The 17,308-nt window shown below is 34.8% G+C and overlaps 1 protein-coding gene across 3 annotated transcripts; it reads left to right on the plus strand.

Moving 5' to 3' along the window:
* The first annotated feature begins 6,183 nt into the window (after positions 1–6,183).
* LOC131944282 (programmed cell death 6-interacting protein) lies at positions 6,184–16,903 on the plus strand. 3 transcript variants are annotated; one of them, XM_059304838.1, is made up of 19 exons: positions 6,184–6,556; positions 7,386–7,440; positions 7,562–7,631; positions 7,778–7,905; positions 8,340–8,493; positions 8,633–8,742; positions 8,866–8,982; positions 9,132–9,354; positions 9,782–9,905; positions 10,140–10,317; positions 10,536–10,757; positions 11,182–11,274; positions 11,763–11,829; positions 12,061–12,209; positions 12,510–12,644; positions 13,077–13,260; positions 13,907–14,032; positions 14,861–14,938; positions 15,386–16,903. In XM_059304838.1, exons 1-19 carry the CDS (start codon positions 6,354–6,356, stop codon positions 15,682–15,684), a joined length of 2,715 nt encoding a protein of 904 aa, XP_059160821.1. In that variant the 5' UTR covers positions 6,184–6,353; the 3' UTR covers positions 15,685–16,903. The 3 variants fall into 3 exon arrangements, with proteins under 3 accessions (XP_059160821.1, XP_059160822.1, XP_059160823.1); XM_059304839.1 differs by lacking the exon at positions 13,907–14,032 and having other exon boundaries at positions 6,185–6,556; XM_059304840.1 differs by lacking the exons at positions 13,907–14,032; positions 14,861–14,938; positions 15,386–16,903 and adding an exon at positions 13,576–13,894 and having other exon boundaries at positions 6,188–6,556.
* Positions 16,904–17,308: the final 405 nt, after the last annotated feature.

Consider the following 17,308-nt stretch of genomic DNA (forward strand, 5'->3'; position numbering starts at 1 on the left):
TAAAACGTTAATATACGAAGATATCATAAAAGTAAGTCCTGGAGGGTAGATAGGGGGGGGTATAGGTTTTTGGTCACTTTATGCGGGCCATTGATGCTAGTAAGAAAAAAAAAACCTAGCCTGAGCATCGACATACTACACATTTCTGCATGCAACTACAGATCCTAAAATTACACATCACGAACTGTGTTGTTAGTGCAGAAATAATCGGGAAACATTTTTAATAAAGATAGTGTCAAGAGTTCAAATTTAAATTTTGAGGGAAGTCATGGACATGTTTACATTTTCCAGTCTGATCTTTAAAAAACAAAAAAAATTATAAGAGGGGACGGACTGGCCTAGCGGTAGAGCGTTAGACTGCTAACCCGAGAGTTCGAATCCGGGCTCACATCAGTAGAACCTCCTTGAATCCACCCAGTTCTGATGGGTACCTACTCATGTCAAGAAACAATAGCGCCTGAGCATAGTGCTGGCCACATTATCCCCCTGTATGACGAGGTCATTGTAAGAGATGAACTCTACTTCATCTGCCCCATGTGTATTGGGGCACAAACGGGAAAATGTGATGATGATCAAGCCCAATGTATCGACCGCAGAGACGTAGCGACCCTTCCCGGCGCCCGGGGACAAACTTTCGATTTGCGACCCCCCCCCCCCCTTGATTTTTCATTTGCACCCCCCCCCCCTCAAACTTTCGATTTGCACCCCCCCTCAAACTTTTGATTTGCACCCCCCCCCCCCCTTTGAACTTTTCATTTGCACCCCCCTCAAACTCTTTCGATTTGCACCCCCCTCAAACTTTCAATTTTGCGCCCCCCCCTAATGTCGGCGCCCGGGGACATGTGTCCCCGCCCGCCCCCCCCCCTCCCCCCTCGCTACGCCTCTGATCGACAGATCACATACAGTAGAAAAACAGGTCCCATCTATTCTAAGAGACATTTCTCATCAATCCGAAAATACAAGTCCAATTAATCTTAAATTACAGATATCATATTTCCTATTCAATCGATCTTAAAAGTCATGACAGTTCGCATCTTTTCTGCACTATCTTACCAGTATATTGCATCTGGGTCGTCTTGACCTCTGGACGTGCTTGTTGTCTTGAATCAGCTGATTGTTAGCGTTTTGAAAGAGAGGGGTGTCTGCCGTCTTGATATTACAAGAATTCGGCTAAATTATGTTCGTGTCGAAATAGAAAGTTTAATGTATGTATATGTATAGAGACGGGTGTTTCTGTGTAGGGTATGGTGGATGTGTGGATAGTCTAGTAGAAGTGTGGATAGTCTGGTGGATGTGTGATGTCTGGTGGATGTGTGCAGGTCTGGTGGATGTGTGATGGCTGGTGGATGTGTGCAGATCGGGTGGATGTGTGGATAGTCTGGTGGATGTGTGAATAGTCTGGTGGATGTGTGATGTCTGGTGGATGTGTGCAGGTCTGGTGGATGTGTGCAGGTCTGGTGGATGTGTGGCTAGTCTGGTGGATGTGTGCAGGTCTGGTGGATGTGTGAATAGTCTGGTGGATGTGTGCAGGTCTGGTGGATGTGTGATGTCTGGTGGATGTGTGGAGGTCTGGTGGATGTGTGGATAGTCTGGTGGATGTGTGATGTTTGGTGGATGTGTGCAGGTCTGGTGGATGTGTGGATAGTCTGGTGGATGTGCACAGGTATGTGGATCTGTGGATAGTCTGGTGGATGTGTGAAGGTCTGGTGGATGTGTGATGTCTGGTGGATGTGTGTAGGTCTTGTGTATGTGTGTAGGTCTGGTGGATGTGTGTAGGTCTGTGGTAGGTCTGGTGGATGTGTGATGTCTGGTGGATATTTGCAGGTCTAGTGGATGTGTGATGTCTGGTGGATGTGCAGGTCTGGTGGATGTGTGCAGAGTCTGTTGGATGTGTGTAGGGTCTGGTGGATGTGTGGATAGTCTAGTGATTGTGTGATGTCTGGTGGATGTGTGAAGGTCTGAAAATGTAACAAATGATAAACCGGGTCTTACGTGTCGTGTTGTATCATTTGTTCCCAGAGTTTCTTTATGACATCACTTCAGGGAGGTGGACACTGCCCCCCCCCCCGCCACCCACAAAAGGCATTCACGTCCACAATTCCCCCGTCCCTGAACGAATTTGAGAAAGAAATATTGTGTGTATATATATATATACATATATATATATATATATATACATATATATATATATATATATATATATATATATATATATATATATATATATATATATATATATATATATATATATATATACACACAATTTAACCTTTGTTCGCCCCCCCCCCCCTGAAAGTTTCAACTGCACCCCGTAACAGCCGCAATAAATAAGTTTCGGCTACATCTGCATTAAATATTCTCTATGACCACAATTGCCACGATGTTCGATTGGTATAGTTAATGATAGGCCCAACAAATTTCAATCCATTTCAAGCCAGCTAAACAAAAACAACGATGAAGATAAAATAATGCCTTTTCAAGCCAGCTACAAAAAAATAAAGACTAGAATCACTAGCGAAACAATTCTACTTTTTAAAAAATTCTGACCGAGTTTTAATGAATTTTAAATTTCTAATTTTATTTTCATTACACAAAAAAAAAATTGAACAGCTGTGAATTTTAAAAGCGACGCGTGCCAGAATTATGTTGACCGCTTTAGATGAGGGGGTGGATCGGGAGCAGAGGTATGGTGGTTGGTGGGGGTAGGGGATGATTGGGGGGGGGGTACTGGGGGTGTATCGAGAGCACAGCATTGGTGATTGGTGGGAGGGAATGGAATGATTGGAATGGGGTGATGGGGGAAGAAGGTGATTAGTAGAAGGAAAGAGGTGACAGATAGATAAAGGGGGTGATTGGTGGGTAAGGAAAATGGAATGGTGATTATTGGATGAAGAGTGATTATTGGATGAATGTTTAAAATGGTCAATGAATGTGATTAATGGATGAAGTGTGTTTTAATTATGCGTTTTGTTAGCTTTGCTTCTGTCGAAACTTGTGTTATTAAAACACTATTGGGATTATTTGCGAGCGTTGATTTTATGGCTACAGATAGAACTATAATGATGATCTTTAAGTCGTCATATAATAGCTAACTAACTTTATTTTCTTGACGTCACACTTCATTTGTTTTGACGAATTACGTGACTAACGTTTTTAATGTGAAATCTAATGAAAGAAAACCTGTTTCATTTTCTTATAAATGCGCATTTACAATACATTTTTAACTATAAAGTTTTTTTTTAAATATTTATTAACGTTTTCATTTTTAGTAACTAGGAATTTTTTATTAATAAAACGGTAGCTCGTTATTTAAGTTTTTTTTTTAAATGAAGCAATATTTATTATTTCCTTCAACGTTAATTCTTAAATAAACCGACACCCTACACAACAAGAGTAGAAATGTTTTAAGTTTGAACTCAATTATCTGCCCCTTATTAAAGTCTGTTGACAGTTTTGAAGTTGAAAAAACATGAGTGAACACAACTCAGCTTAATCGACTGATCTACTCCTTAATGTGTTATCTCTTCTTTTTTGCATAATAAAGCTTAATAAATTTATTCTTAATTACTTATCTAATTATATTTAAAATTAAGTATTCTTGCGTTAACAGCGGAATCAGATTTGTCCAGAAAGTCGAAAAGGAGATCCCTGCATTAGAATTAGGTTAAAATTACCTCACACGATTCTATCACAAAAAGACAAACAGAAATTGTGATCTAAGTACAACATTGTAATTTTTTTTAAAAATATAGTGAAAATAGTAAAATGGCCCACGCTCCATTTTACATAAGCGGTAGAAGGGAGATAATTAGTTTTTATCTGTATGCTATCTTTTATTACTATTCATTTCCCCTAACTTCAACTGATTATTATTCAACATTGTACCTTGCTGCCAGACACCCCAGGAGGGGGGGGGGAGGGGCGTCTTTTAGTGGATCCAAAATCCGACCCTACATAAATATTTTTTTATTGCAAAATGTTTAATTTTGTATGCGCATTGATAGTAGTTTTTTTTTTTTTTTTTTTTTTTTTTTTTTTTTTTTAATGTATTATACTGTAGGGGTGATTATTTACATTTGCGTAGAAAAAGTAACAAAAACCACACGAACTAAGAAAGATGGCTAAATTGCATACATAAATATAAAATGTTATAAATTGATCAATTTTAATTTTTTGAGTGACCTCTGATAAATTGACTCTAATTTAATGTCGGTGGATTGGGGGGGGGGGGAGGGGTGAATGCCATGGGGCAAATTCCAATTTTTGTTACTTTTAAAATATGCTTTTTAAAATGTATGAATGTGACATTACGCTCTCTTAACCCTCCTCCGATTCATCTCGAAATTTCGATCCGCCCCCTCTCTTATGACGCCCTTATAGAAGACTACTTATAATTGAATGTGTGCTTTACTCGATTTCTTCAACTCCTTTTGTTTTAATTTTTTTTTTTTTAAAAGATGAGTGAGGCGCATTCTACAAGCTGTATACGTTCATGTTGCCCTTTAACCTTTAGACGACGGGCCTCTAAACATCGTGATTACATATTTGTTTCCCTTGTCAGCTGTCCCCCAGACGCCATGTTTGTCGCTCACAGGACTGAGAAAACAAAAGACAAATTTTGTTTCACAGGCGTATTCATCCCATGTCTCGCCAGAGGTGTGTTATCCCATTTCATCCCAGAGGCGTATTCATCCCATCTCTCGCCAGAGGTGTGTTATCCCATGTCTCGTCACAGGCGTATTCATCCCATGTCTCGCCAGAGGTGTGTTCCGTGTGTTATCCCATCTTTGGTCGGAGATGCTTTCGTCCAGTCTCTCCCAGAGGCGTGTGCTATTCAACCATTCCCTTTCCCTCGTCAGAGTCATATAAAATTGTATTTGTTTACTTTCTTAACATAAACTGTAAATAAATCAGTAATGCAGCTCAAAATCAACTATATATTTCTTCCTAGCTCTTTGCACCCACTTAGGGCGTATATATATATATATATATATATATATATATATATATATATATATATATATATATATATATATATATATATATATATATATATATATACCTATATATATTAGGGGAGAGTGGTGAGAAGTGGGTCGTCGATTTTACACCTCCACAAAAAAAATAGATTAGTTCTCCTTTATCTGTCTAAAATAATCACAAACATTTCCAATCACTTATATATACAATTTCTTTAAGGTTTGACGTCGTCTTTAAGACTCTGGTTAGTTAATAGTGACGTTTATGACACAAAATTCAAAAGTCGTCATGTTGGTGAGATGTGGCAGGCAAAATGAGAAGTGGAACAGTCATGTAATTTAGTGAAAACAATAAATGGATAGCTTTCAATACATAAAATATAGGCTAAGTACTTGACTGTAAAGATTCAATTAATTAAAACGACAACTTAATGTGAGATACTGAACACGTAGGGTAGAAGTGGGACATCATGTCCCACTCCTCACCAAAGCTAGTTTGGGTCATTTTTTTTTAATTAATTCAATTAAATGATATAATGAATAGGGAAATTACCATAACAATAGGATAGTCATGATAAAAAAATGTTGACCCTGTCCAAAGGATTGTGAAGTTACAAAATTATCAAAATAGTATTTTTAGGCACTCCTCTGTACAGCTTTAAATTACTAACTGCTGGCGTGGGGAAGAAGTTAGTAATAAAGTATGGCCAACAGCATCATGTTTTATGCTGATGCATTGACATTTGGTCCAAAATTACCCTTTTATATATATATATATATATATATATATATATATATATATATATATATATATATATATATATATAGGGCCTATATATATATATATATATATATATATATATATATATATATATATATATATATATATATATATATATATATATATATATATATATATATATATATATATATATATATATATACATACACATAGGTCTTTAGAAGTAAAGCTGTCTGGCGCTGGCGCAGAATCACGTTTCGTTTTTTTTTTTTAATTTAGGGTGCTGTATGATCGTGTCATTCAGAAGAGAAAATGACTCATTGTATCATTGCAAAATAGATCCTCACATGTCGAGCCCTAATCTATATTTAGAAACTTGTGTAGCCTATACTTTTAAAGATTATTAGAACTCTAAACTCAAGTGGCTCAGAAAAGCAATACGGCACACAGATGAATACGTTTTATGTGATTTAAAATCTATAATCGAGTGGTGTTAAACATTATTGTTTTACATTTCATGTAAAATTTCACAGCGGCTCATTTATAAACAAACGACACGATGTTTTGAATCATGTTGACGTCATTTATACTTTAAATAGAAAAGTGTACCACGTGATCAAACAACAATCAAGATGGCCTCGTTCATCTGTGTTCAGCTGAAAAAAACTTATGAAGTAGATTTAGTTAAACCTCTTAGGACTTTCATTCAGAATACTTATAATCAAGCCAGCCCCGATGATTATAATCAAGCTTTGTCTGAGTTTAATAAACTCAGAAATGCTATGATTACAAAGTCGGTAGATAAACACGAATCAGCGTTAGAAGTACTGTATCGGTAAGATTTTTTTCTTTCAGTTTCATTTCTTCATTAAAATCATCCTCCTCTTCTTAGTCTTAGATTCTACTACTGCCACTACTTCTGGAATTTTTTAGATTCTGATTTTACTTCTTATTTCTAGTCTAGAATAGTCTAGATCTAAAATAAGAATAGTTTTAATTTTCAATTTAAGAATAGAAAGACATCATGCAGTTCATTATCATTCAGAGAAATATTATCATTACTGTCATTAGGCCTAATCATTTCATTATGATTATGCATTCATTCATTGTGTTATGATTATGCTAGCGTATAGTCTAGAAAATATTTAATATGGATCTAGATCTAGACTTGAGATCTAGATTCTAAATCTCTATGAAATTCAGGAATTCCTTGTTTTGGCAGTAGAATGTCCATCATCATCATCATTGTCAAATATTTGAAGTAGGCCTACTCAGCAAAATAGCTGTATGCCTGGCCTAAACCTTGAAGCTTTTTTATATATTTAGGCCTAGATCTACATATTTTTGGTTAGAGTCCCTTATTATTGTTAGGTTTACAAAACATTTTCCAAAAAGGATTATTTGTGTGGTTGTGCGTTAAATTAGACATAGTTTAGGGATCACCATTTAATTTTAATGTCAGCATAGTAAGGAGGACTCTGGTTTTCTACGGTATAGGAACCAAACTAGAGACTTCATTAGTTCATAGAGGGTTATTAGATTTTAACTGTTCCTCACTATGCCATGACCAAAGATACTTGAACCTTAGTCCTTAGATTTAAATGTTATTGTAGTTTTTGTTTATCTAATTCTTAGTCTGTACATAATAATGCCTTTGCTTTTAGATATTATGATCAGCTTGCTGCCATAGAGAACAAGCTTCCAATTGCTGAAAATCAGGTAATTGTAGCATTGTCTTATTTTGAAATAATTTATGTAATTATTTTAATGATTGACAATTCAATAAATCCAACTAATATTAAAAAAGCCGGTGAGGTTCTAAAGTTAAAATTTATTTCAGATACGTGTGCAATTCAAGTGGAGGGATGCATTTGATGAAGGTTCTCTCTTCTCTGGGAAAAGGAATTTGGGTAGGTGTTATAAAAATGAAAAGTTTTTTTTTTGTTTTCAAATTTTTCAAAGATACTTTTCATATCCCTATTCTCAGATGATGTACTTTTGTATCAGATGTGTTTATTATAGGTCACTGATATAGTGATAACACTTAACATTTCAGCCATTGCTTCTGGTGCCTACGAGAAGGTTTGCATATTGTTTAACATAGCAGCTTTGCAGTCTCAGATAGCTGCTGCACAGAACCATGACAACAATGATGGGTTGAAGCTCACCGTTAAACTATTCCAGGTCTGTATACACATTGATACTTAGTTTTAACCTGCTACATGCAGTGTATTCAATATTTTTAAAATAAATAGCTGTACATAAAAATTTAAAGAAATTGAATTGGAATTTTACCTTTGTTTTAGCTATATTTTGTATACACTATAAATAAACTTGACTTTTTAAGAACAAATTATGTCTGACACTAATCATGCTTAAAGAAAATGTAGTAGACAAATATTTTATGTAGTTAATTTACATGGATACAGAGCACTAATGACTGAAGAGCTCTAACCTAACTTACTAAGCAACAAAAAGCTTTTTTTTTAAACCACAGGTTTTTGTTTATTGATGTATGTTTTTATTTTACACCTGTGCACAATTAGTCCATTTACTAGTTGGTGAAAAGGTATATTTTCTAACGTCACAACTAATAGCTTTTGATTTGTCTTGAACAGCAAGCATGTGGAATATTTGGTCACCTAAAGGATATAGTTTTATCCCACGTCCAACAAGACCCCACCCCTGACCTGAGCCCAGACACACTCAGTGCTTTAAGTGCTCTAATGTTGGCCCAGGCACAGGAGTCTATTTATAGAAAGGCTACACAGGGTAAGATATAAATAAATACACACCCATATGCCTTACTAACAGATATTTTTGCATAAGACAAACTTGAATTTTAAATATATTTTTTGTTTGTTTTAATCTGCCAAATTGTAATTATTTTTTTTAAATGTATTACATTTAGATAAAATGAAGGAAGCCATGATAGCTAAATTATCTTATCAAACCTCTGAGCTTTATTCTGATGCGATGAAACTTATGCAGTTGGGATCTATAAGAGATCTGTGGCCTAAGGTAAAGAATACTTGTTAATTAACATGACTGGTTCAATAATAAAGTTATTGTATGAATGATCACTAATATTAATGAATACAAAATTTGTTAACACATTAACAATAAATGTTTCCTTTACCCCAGGACTGGCTGCCTACAGTTGTGATGAAACAGGCTGCATTTCACGCCATGGCTGAGTACTACCAAAGTTGTGTGGCTCAACAGTCTAAAAGCTACGGAGAAGAAATAGCTAGATTGCAGGTTAATTCTCAGATGTTTTTGTTAAGAACATTTATACACTTTATTTTTGTTTTTAAATTTTTTTATTTGTTGTTCCAATGATTTTTTTTTTTTGAGAAAAAGTTGTTGGTAAAAACCATCTAATCACTGTTTCGTCTGATTTACACCAGCATGCCCAGGAGTTGCTGAATGCCTCTCAAAGCAGGGGAGGAACAACATTCAGTTTCAAGCAGGAACTGGCCAAAGTCCAGCGAGCCCTTGAGACAGCCACAAAGGACAACAACTTTATCTATCATGACAAAATCCCTGATCTAAAATCTCTTCAGCCAATTGGAAAGGCTGTTGTTGCTAAAGCTGCTCCAGTGAGCCAGCCAATGAGTGCCAAGTTTACTGGTATGATCATATGATTTTTATTTTGTTGTTATTTTATATTACTGTGATAACATTGTACTTACATTGGTTTAAGGTGATGTGAAATTATTTAATGAGGCATATTTTTTCAAAACGTGAAGTTGTGTGAATGAAACTATGAGTTCATAAATGGCATATTGTGTGGTCAGCCATTTGCTAGCCTTCTTTTACTTTCCCCACTCAGGATCCCATTAAAACTGAGTTGGCTCCATTTCCCAATAAATGCTGTTAAAGTAACCCAAAAAGTTGTATCATTTTTTATATTTTTTTCTGTCATAGAACTTGTAAAAACCGTCAATACCCCTAACATATCTAGTAATGGAAAGTTAAATAGTTCCAGTTTTAGAATATAACTTCCAATTCAGTACAATAATTACTATCCTTAATTATTTTTTAAAACTATTTATAGATCTGTTTGAGAAAATTGTTCCATTACCTGTACACGAAGCACTGACTGCATTTGAGAACCGCAAGTCGCAGATTGTTAGTATGGAAGCTGGAAGATTGAGGAACGCCACAGAACTCATGAACAGGTAGGTCTCTTCTCACTTGATTAAATCTGTTTCATTTTATTATATAACTTGTATGTCTTTTTGAGCCTTGCCAATGACTCCAAAAACCTTTATATCTAAATTTTAAAAATGTTGGTTGTTACCATAATACATTTTAAAATCTCTGCATACTTATTCCCTTTCTATGGACCTTAATTTTGAATAATAACAGATGTGTATGTTAAACAACTGGTTGTTTATTTTTTTCCTATCCAGTGTTCTTGCATCCTTGAACCTGCCTGCTGCTCTTGAAGACTTGTCTGGTGAAAGAGTTCCACATTCCCTGCTAGAGAAGGCCCAACAAATCCAGGAACTAGGTGGGCTGACCAAGCTTGACCAGTTGATGAGTGATCTACCTGACTTGCTGACCCGCAACAGAGAGATTCTTCAAGAGGTACTTCTTCCTACTGCTCTTGCATAGTTTTCTGTTGTGACCTCAGACAATTTATATATGTGTATGGGGGAATACTTGTATTAAAATAACATGCCATTTTTTTAAAAAAAATTGATATGTATAGTTTTAAAGATTACTTTTAAAATGTTTACATAAAATAGTTAATTTGTAATTGTGTGTATTGAAAAGCATATGTTAAAAGGCTGCATATTTCTTAGAGCATAAAAGCTCTAGATGATGAAGAGAAGTCCGACCAACAGTTGAGAGAGCAGTTCAAAGAAAGATGGTCAAGAACTCCCTCTGCCTCGCTGACCAAACCCATGAGAGAGGAGGCCATGAAGTATAAATCCATACTTGACACAGCCATCCAAGCAGATCATATTGTCAAAGGGAAGTACGACGCACACAAGAATGCCATCTTTTTGTTGTCAAAACCAAAGGTTTGATGCAGTTTTAATATTCACATTAACGCTTTAGATTTCGTGCCTTCTTTCTATTTACCTAGTACAGGTTAAATTTTTAAAATGAGAAGAAAATTTTAACTATCCTCAAAGAATACATCAAATTGTCTTACCGCCAATTTATAGAATATTGATCTTTTATTTTCTTTCCACTTAGCCAACAAGTTTAAATGAATTCTTTTTCTGCTTGTTATACATCTAGCAATGCATAAATCATTTGTCTCACCAAGTCTTGGTTTCTTTTGTTGTGAGTGAACCTGTATGTTGTTTTATCCCCATTTGTCTCACCAAGTCTTGGTTTCTTTTGTCGTGAGTGAACCTGTATGTTGTTTTATCCCCATTTGTCTCACCAAGTCTTGGTTTCTTTTGTTGTGAGTGAACCTGTGTATTGTTTTATCCCCAGGGTGAACTGGAAGCAGCTTTACCTGCAGCCAGTGCCGCGGCTTCACTTCAGAACAGCCCTGTGGTGAAACATTTGAGAGAGTTGCTAGAACAGGTGAGTGTGGTAGACTAAATTTTTTGTTAAGCTTCTTATCTGTGCATGTGTTTATCTTTGTGTGCTTTCCAGTCTGCCCAACTCTTGTGTGTTTGTAAAGGACTAAGATGAATAGATGTGAAGTACTTGAGCTTTATTTTGTTGCTGGTTTTCTGTGAATTGCAATGATTAAACAGCACTCTCCTGAGATAAGGGATATGCAACAATTATGTGTACACTCTAGCATTCTATAGTGCTATCACTCATCCACTAAACTGGTTGCAAGTTTCCAGTTAAATGAATTCAACTGACTCATCAGTTATTGACTTTTAATTTCTTCTTAAAATAGAACAATAAGAAAGTTTGGCTAGCTCTTGTCTAAGTGATTCTCTTATTTGGTTTCCTTTCTTGATAATCATGTTGTAAAAGTTTTTTTTTATTTAATATTATCATTTTCTTAAAATTGGATTGTGCATCTTTATTGGTATTGTGAATAATATTTTAATCAGGTGAACACAATCAAAGCAGAGAGAGATGTTATAGAATCAGAAATCAAAGACGCCAAGTTCGATATCAGTAAGAAATAACTTGTTTTTAATTTTTATATTATCACTTTAATAACTTTGTCGGTATACTTTCAATATTGATAAGTTTTGTACTTTTTATATCATATCAAGCATAACACTATGAGTGTGATTGACAAGTTATATATTTTTATATGATTTAAGTCATCTCTCTAGTGTATTATTATCAAAAGAAGTACCTGGTGTTCATAAATTTATGTAACAATTTTCTTACATTATTCAGGCAGCAAATTTTTTGCTGCGCTAGCAACTGAGGGGATGATCAACGAAGAATCCATTTCACTGAGTGAGCTGGACAGAACTTACACACCCCTTAGAGAGCAGGTGTCTGATAGTATACACAGACAGGAAATTCTACTGTCACAAATCCAGGTGAGCAGTAATGTGCTTAATGGAGCACTAGCTATATCGTATCAAGTTTATTTTCTTCTACTACACTATCAGAGTGAGAGTAGCAATACCAGCAAAACAAGTAGTTTGGTTATTCACTTTTACATTTTGCACTACATTTAATTTTGACTTTTGTCATAAGTAACTCCACTGTTGAAGTTCTTTCAGTGAATGTCATGTTGGAAGTTACATGAAGATTTTCTCAGGGTCCTCTAACGTGTTCAGATAACTCATTTTACTGCACACAATTTCTCTCATGAATTCTCTTTCCTCCACATTTAGAATTCCAACACTGAGTTTAGCCAAGCCAAAACGTCCAATCAAAGTGCAGCACAAAGAGAAACTCTTCTTAAAGATTTAGCTGCTGGGTTTGACAGTTTTATGGAGTTGAAAGGAAATTTGGAGGAAGGAACCCAGGTATGTTGTCTTTCAATGTATTTTATTAAATTGTGTCTGTCTAGGAGTTAAACTAAGCTATTCACATCTGATTTTTAAATTTCAAATCTCTTTGGTTAATCCCAATGGTACTAAGTGGTCAGACATAAGAGCCTACAACTTCTGCCTGAGACTCTCAGTTTGGATCCTGTATCATGTTTTTAGGATGTTTTTGAGTCCATTCAGCTCTTATTGGTACCTGAAATATTAGGGAAAGTAAAGGCAGCTGGGCGTAGTGCTGACCACTCAACTCCATCAAATACCGCCAAGGTTACAGAAATAGGTGAACTCTACCTTCCTGGACGGCCAGGATAGCTTGACTCTTTTCTTCTATTGTTAAACCAAAAGCTTTCCCTCTGTATGTTGAGCCCACACATTCCACATCTGCTCTGATGAACCACTTCTCACCCCCAGTTCTACAACGACCTAACACCGTTGCTAGTCAGGCTACAGACTAAAATCAATGACTTCTGCTTTGCCCGAAAAACTGAGAAAGATGAGCTGATGAGTGACCTACAGAAGGCTATCGTCAACACTCCCTCCCAGCCCCCACCCATCACTCCAAGGTATCAGGGCGGCCCTGCCCAGCCGACCCAAGGTTGGTCCTTTAGTTTTTTTTAGCTGGAGACTGGCTACATGCTGTTGTAAAACTAGTCCATTTAGCTGTTGTGATTTTTGTGTGTTCTACACTATTGTTCAGTGAATTCTTTTTTTCTGCCATCTTTCATGTATATTTTGGTTAATTTAATTTGGTAACACTACTTGATTCTAAATATGTGATTTTTAACAAATTAAATCTATCACATCTGTATTGTATTTTCCTTGGTTAAAATAAATATACATGGAAAATGGTGTGTGGTCTTAAGTTTTTAGTTAACGTTTTAGTTTTAATTTACTTCCATACTGTCTGCAGTGCTTTGGCCTAAAATTAACTGACTAAAAACCTGGCACAATCTGGCAAGTTAATGTTAATGGCAACATGATGTCCTCACTTTATATTATAAATAACTGATTAAATCAAATAAAATTTTCATGAAAATTATCTTGTTGAGAGATCATAAAGTGGGTGATATTTGCTGAAATATTTTGCGTTTAATAATTTTTGTTTACTTTTTTTTTTGGAGGTTTTATCTGTTTTGTTGTATTTTTATGTTATTTTGTTTTATGCTTGTGAGTAAACCTGACATGCTTAATGTATTGATGGTGTGTAAAACTTTGGTTGCCCACTTGACATTGTGAAACAGACAGTTCTAGTGCAGCTGCACCTGTCCCTGCCCCGAGGAATGCCCCACCTCGTCCACCCCCACCAGCCGTGCCTACAGCAGCTACAAGTGCTCCACTAGCGACCACAACACCATCCACAACGGCCGGTAATAGTGTTTCATCATATCATTTAGTGTACAAATACAAGGTTTTAGTTTTCCTCCTTATATTTTTAGGTGACTGGGTATTGTTAACATTGGGCTGGAGATGCATCATATGTGTAGTGTTGCCTTTTATGTTCAATGTTACATTGCTAGTGATTCTCGGTATTCATTCTGATGTTAAATTATTTTAAAAACTTCTTTAATTCACATCTTCACTCTAGATAGGGAATTATTTTTAGATTCTATTCTTTTTTAATTATGACGATTTTTTTTAAAGTAAGGAGATAAATAATTATTTTACAAAAATGATGTATTTTGAATGGTAGGCTTTTTCTAAAATAATTACAAACATTTTCAGCATTTCAACATTTTTTAATGTAATCTTCACAAATATGCCCAAACTGTTTTATTATTTCACTTGTGCTGAAGATGAAAAGAATAACAACAGATGTACTCAGAGAAAATAAACAATCATTTAAGAAAGTCACTTCAGCTTATATTGTGGCTCATATTTATGTAGATCATAATTATCAAATTTTATTTTCACTAAAAGAGTTTTACAAGAGGGAGTCTTACAAAAACCTACATCACAAATAAATCACTAGTTATGTTTAATAAATTAAAGTAAATGAAATACTAAGTGTTTACATCAGGTATTTTTTTAATAATATGTAGCTTGTAATTTACTTGTATGTGCTAGGTGTATACTTTACATGTTATTTCTTGAAGTTTCAGGAAGCTCCCAAGTAATATTTTGACTGTTATTATTGTGTTAAGTCATAATACTGTACCAGATGAACTACTAAATTCTGTTTTTCCTCCATTTTTCAGGAACTCCGTCTGCCCCTAGTGCTTCACTCCCTTACTCTATGACACCCTCTCAGCCTGGCCATCTACAGAACCCCTATGGTGAGTATTTTATCTGTCTGGAAATGCTGAACCTCAGTCTAAGCTTAGGTTTACAAAGTGAGTAATTATGTGGGAGAATATGATAGAGAAGACAAAAATATTTCACTCTGGACCTTACACTTATTAGTTACTCTGGACCTTACACTTATTAGTTTGTAGTTTTCTATTTCGGTCGTTAAAATTTTAGTAGAATTGCAATTTAAAACCAGGGTATGCAATTGATAGAGTTCTTTAGTTATTTTCTATTTTAAAATTGTCTTTGAGATTATACTGTCAGAATGATTTGAGCTATCAGTATTTAGGGCTCATAGATCTTAGCCACATCACCATAAATGGTATTAAAATTTCTAGACCAGCTTTAATAAAAAGGTATTACATTGTGTTGTACTTTTTTTAAACCCAACTAGGAATGGACAAAATTTCTGAGAATTTTTTTTGTTTTTCTAGGTCAACCAAACTTTGGTGGTTCTGGCTGGCAGGCTCCTTACCCATCCCACCCTGGCCAAGGCTACCCTCTGCCACAGATGCCTGCGGGGTACAACCCATACAACCCCTACATGAGCTACCCGCCCCAGGGTCAGAACCAACCAGGCTACCCACAACCAGGTCACCCGCCCCAGGGTCAGAACCAACCGGGCTACCCCCAACCAGGACCCTATGGCCAACAACCTTATCCGTATCCTCCTCAGCAGCCCCCTCAAGCTGGGTACCCATATCCAGGGTACCCACCTCAACAGTATCACTAGACTGTTAGGGCTACACAAGTTTATCATTAAGTGATATGTTACTATTATAATGAAGTAATCATTAAGTAAAGGCTAATGAATTATCTATATTGTTAGGATTTTTTTTCCCTAGGCTTTGTAATTTAAACATTTGTGTAATTATTATTTTTTTAATTACTACATTACACATTGGTTAAGAAATATGAAGTTGTCTACAGTTGGAAATCTTGGTGATGGACATCACAGTGAGTGATATCGAATGTTTCTTATTTTGTACAAAAATTGTTCAGTGACTTTATCTGTAGTAATACAACTGTATTAAAAAAAATACATGATTTAAAATGTTTAAGTTGAAATCAGCTACTTATAACAAACAAGCCACCTGTAATGTTGTGTTATTTATTTATGCTGTCCTACAGAGATGACCTGCTTAAGTTGTACCAAATTTTTTAAAAGTTTTTTAAAATTCAATTTGATTCATGCAAATAATTTTGCTTTCCTCTCCTCTTGTTATATTGATTAATTTAATGAAACATTGTACGTTTAATATCTTTATAAATTTTTTTAATATGTTAACTAGTAGCATAGCTTGCGTCATATTCTAGCAGATGTTTTTTCAACAGTGTTTAGCTACAGAAATAGAATAAATGTTTAGTTTTTAATCAATTTCTTCCATGTAGTGTATTAATAAGACTTGACTTGCATTCTGTGAAACTATTGTAGGATTTGATGCTTTAAAGTTGTAGTGCTAATCAGTTTTTTGTTTTTACTGGTCATTAGGTTTCTCACTAGACAGATGGGGTGTTTATTTCTTTTATTGGTCCTTTAACATAAGCTTCATAACATTTAGAAGCTTTCAAACTTTAAAAAAAAATTAATAACAAAAATCTAGAATATTCTTTTGAAATAACTTATTTTTTACATATCTAATTTGAAAAAAGAATTCATATTCATTTTGAATGGAATGAAACGTTTATTTCAAACAAGTTTTTTGCTTCGTTAACAATGATTGTTTATTTTTTGTGCAATTTTCCATTATTGCATTATGGTTTGAAATCACCACAATGAGAAGTGTCATGGCCTCATGAATTGGCCACTGATTTTGTGTACAAAAATTGTTACTTTGATGTGTGTGTTGTAATCTGTCCCATTATGATGTAAACATACTTGCTATATTTCACAGGTAAAAAATATTCGCATTGAAAGGAAAAATAAATTATCTTCTCTACATGAAACTTTAGTTTGTGTTGAAAGTTAATTTCATGCTCTTTTTAGTAACAATTATGAATTATAGTAAATCTTTTAAAATAAACTAAATTTAAAGTAACATTTGTAATCAACCGTGTGCAGTAATTTGAATTAACTCCCAAACTGACATAATCTCTCTTCTCTTAATTAATTATTCACCTTTTATTGGAGGTTTTTATAAACCACAGAAGTTTCTTGAATAATTACATCAACCCAGTTTACCAGAAACTGGTGGAAAATATTTGTCAAAAAAATACAAATAAATAATTGGCTGTTAAATGAGAAAGCTATTTTCTACTGCACTTCAATGACATGCTGTGTTTATAATAGTACTAATGCAATCATTTTCAAAGATATGTATAATTTATATAATACAAAACATGTATCAAGTACAAGA

Source organism: Physella acuta, unplaced genomic scaffold (assembly GCF_028476545.2).
Source record: "Physella acuta isolate Inbredline_101_S28 unplaced genomic scaffold, ASM2847654v3 ptg000487l, whole genome shotgun sequence".
NCBI classification, from domain to species: Eukaryota; Metazoa; Mollusca; class Gastropoda; family Physidae; genus Physella; species Physella acuta.

What these genes read in the sequence shown, in the direction of transcription:
- LOC131944282 (XM_059304838.1), top strand. Translation starts at nt 6,354, where the DNA reads ATGGCCTCGTTCATCTGTGTTCAGCTGAAAAAAACTTATGAAGTAGAT. An exon ending in AAGAAATAGCTAGATTGCAG is followed by an intron (nt 8,983 to 9,131) that starts GTTAATTCTCAG and finishes GATTTACACCAG; the next exon opens with CATGCCCAGGAGTTGCTGAA. An exon ending in TGAGAGAGTTGCTAGAACAG is followed by an intron (nt 11,275 to 11,762) that starts GTGAGTGTGGTA and finishes TATTTTAATCAG; the next exon opens with GTGAACACAATCAAAGCAGA.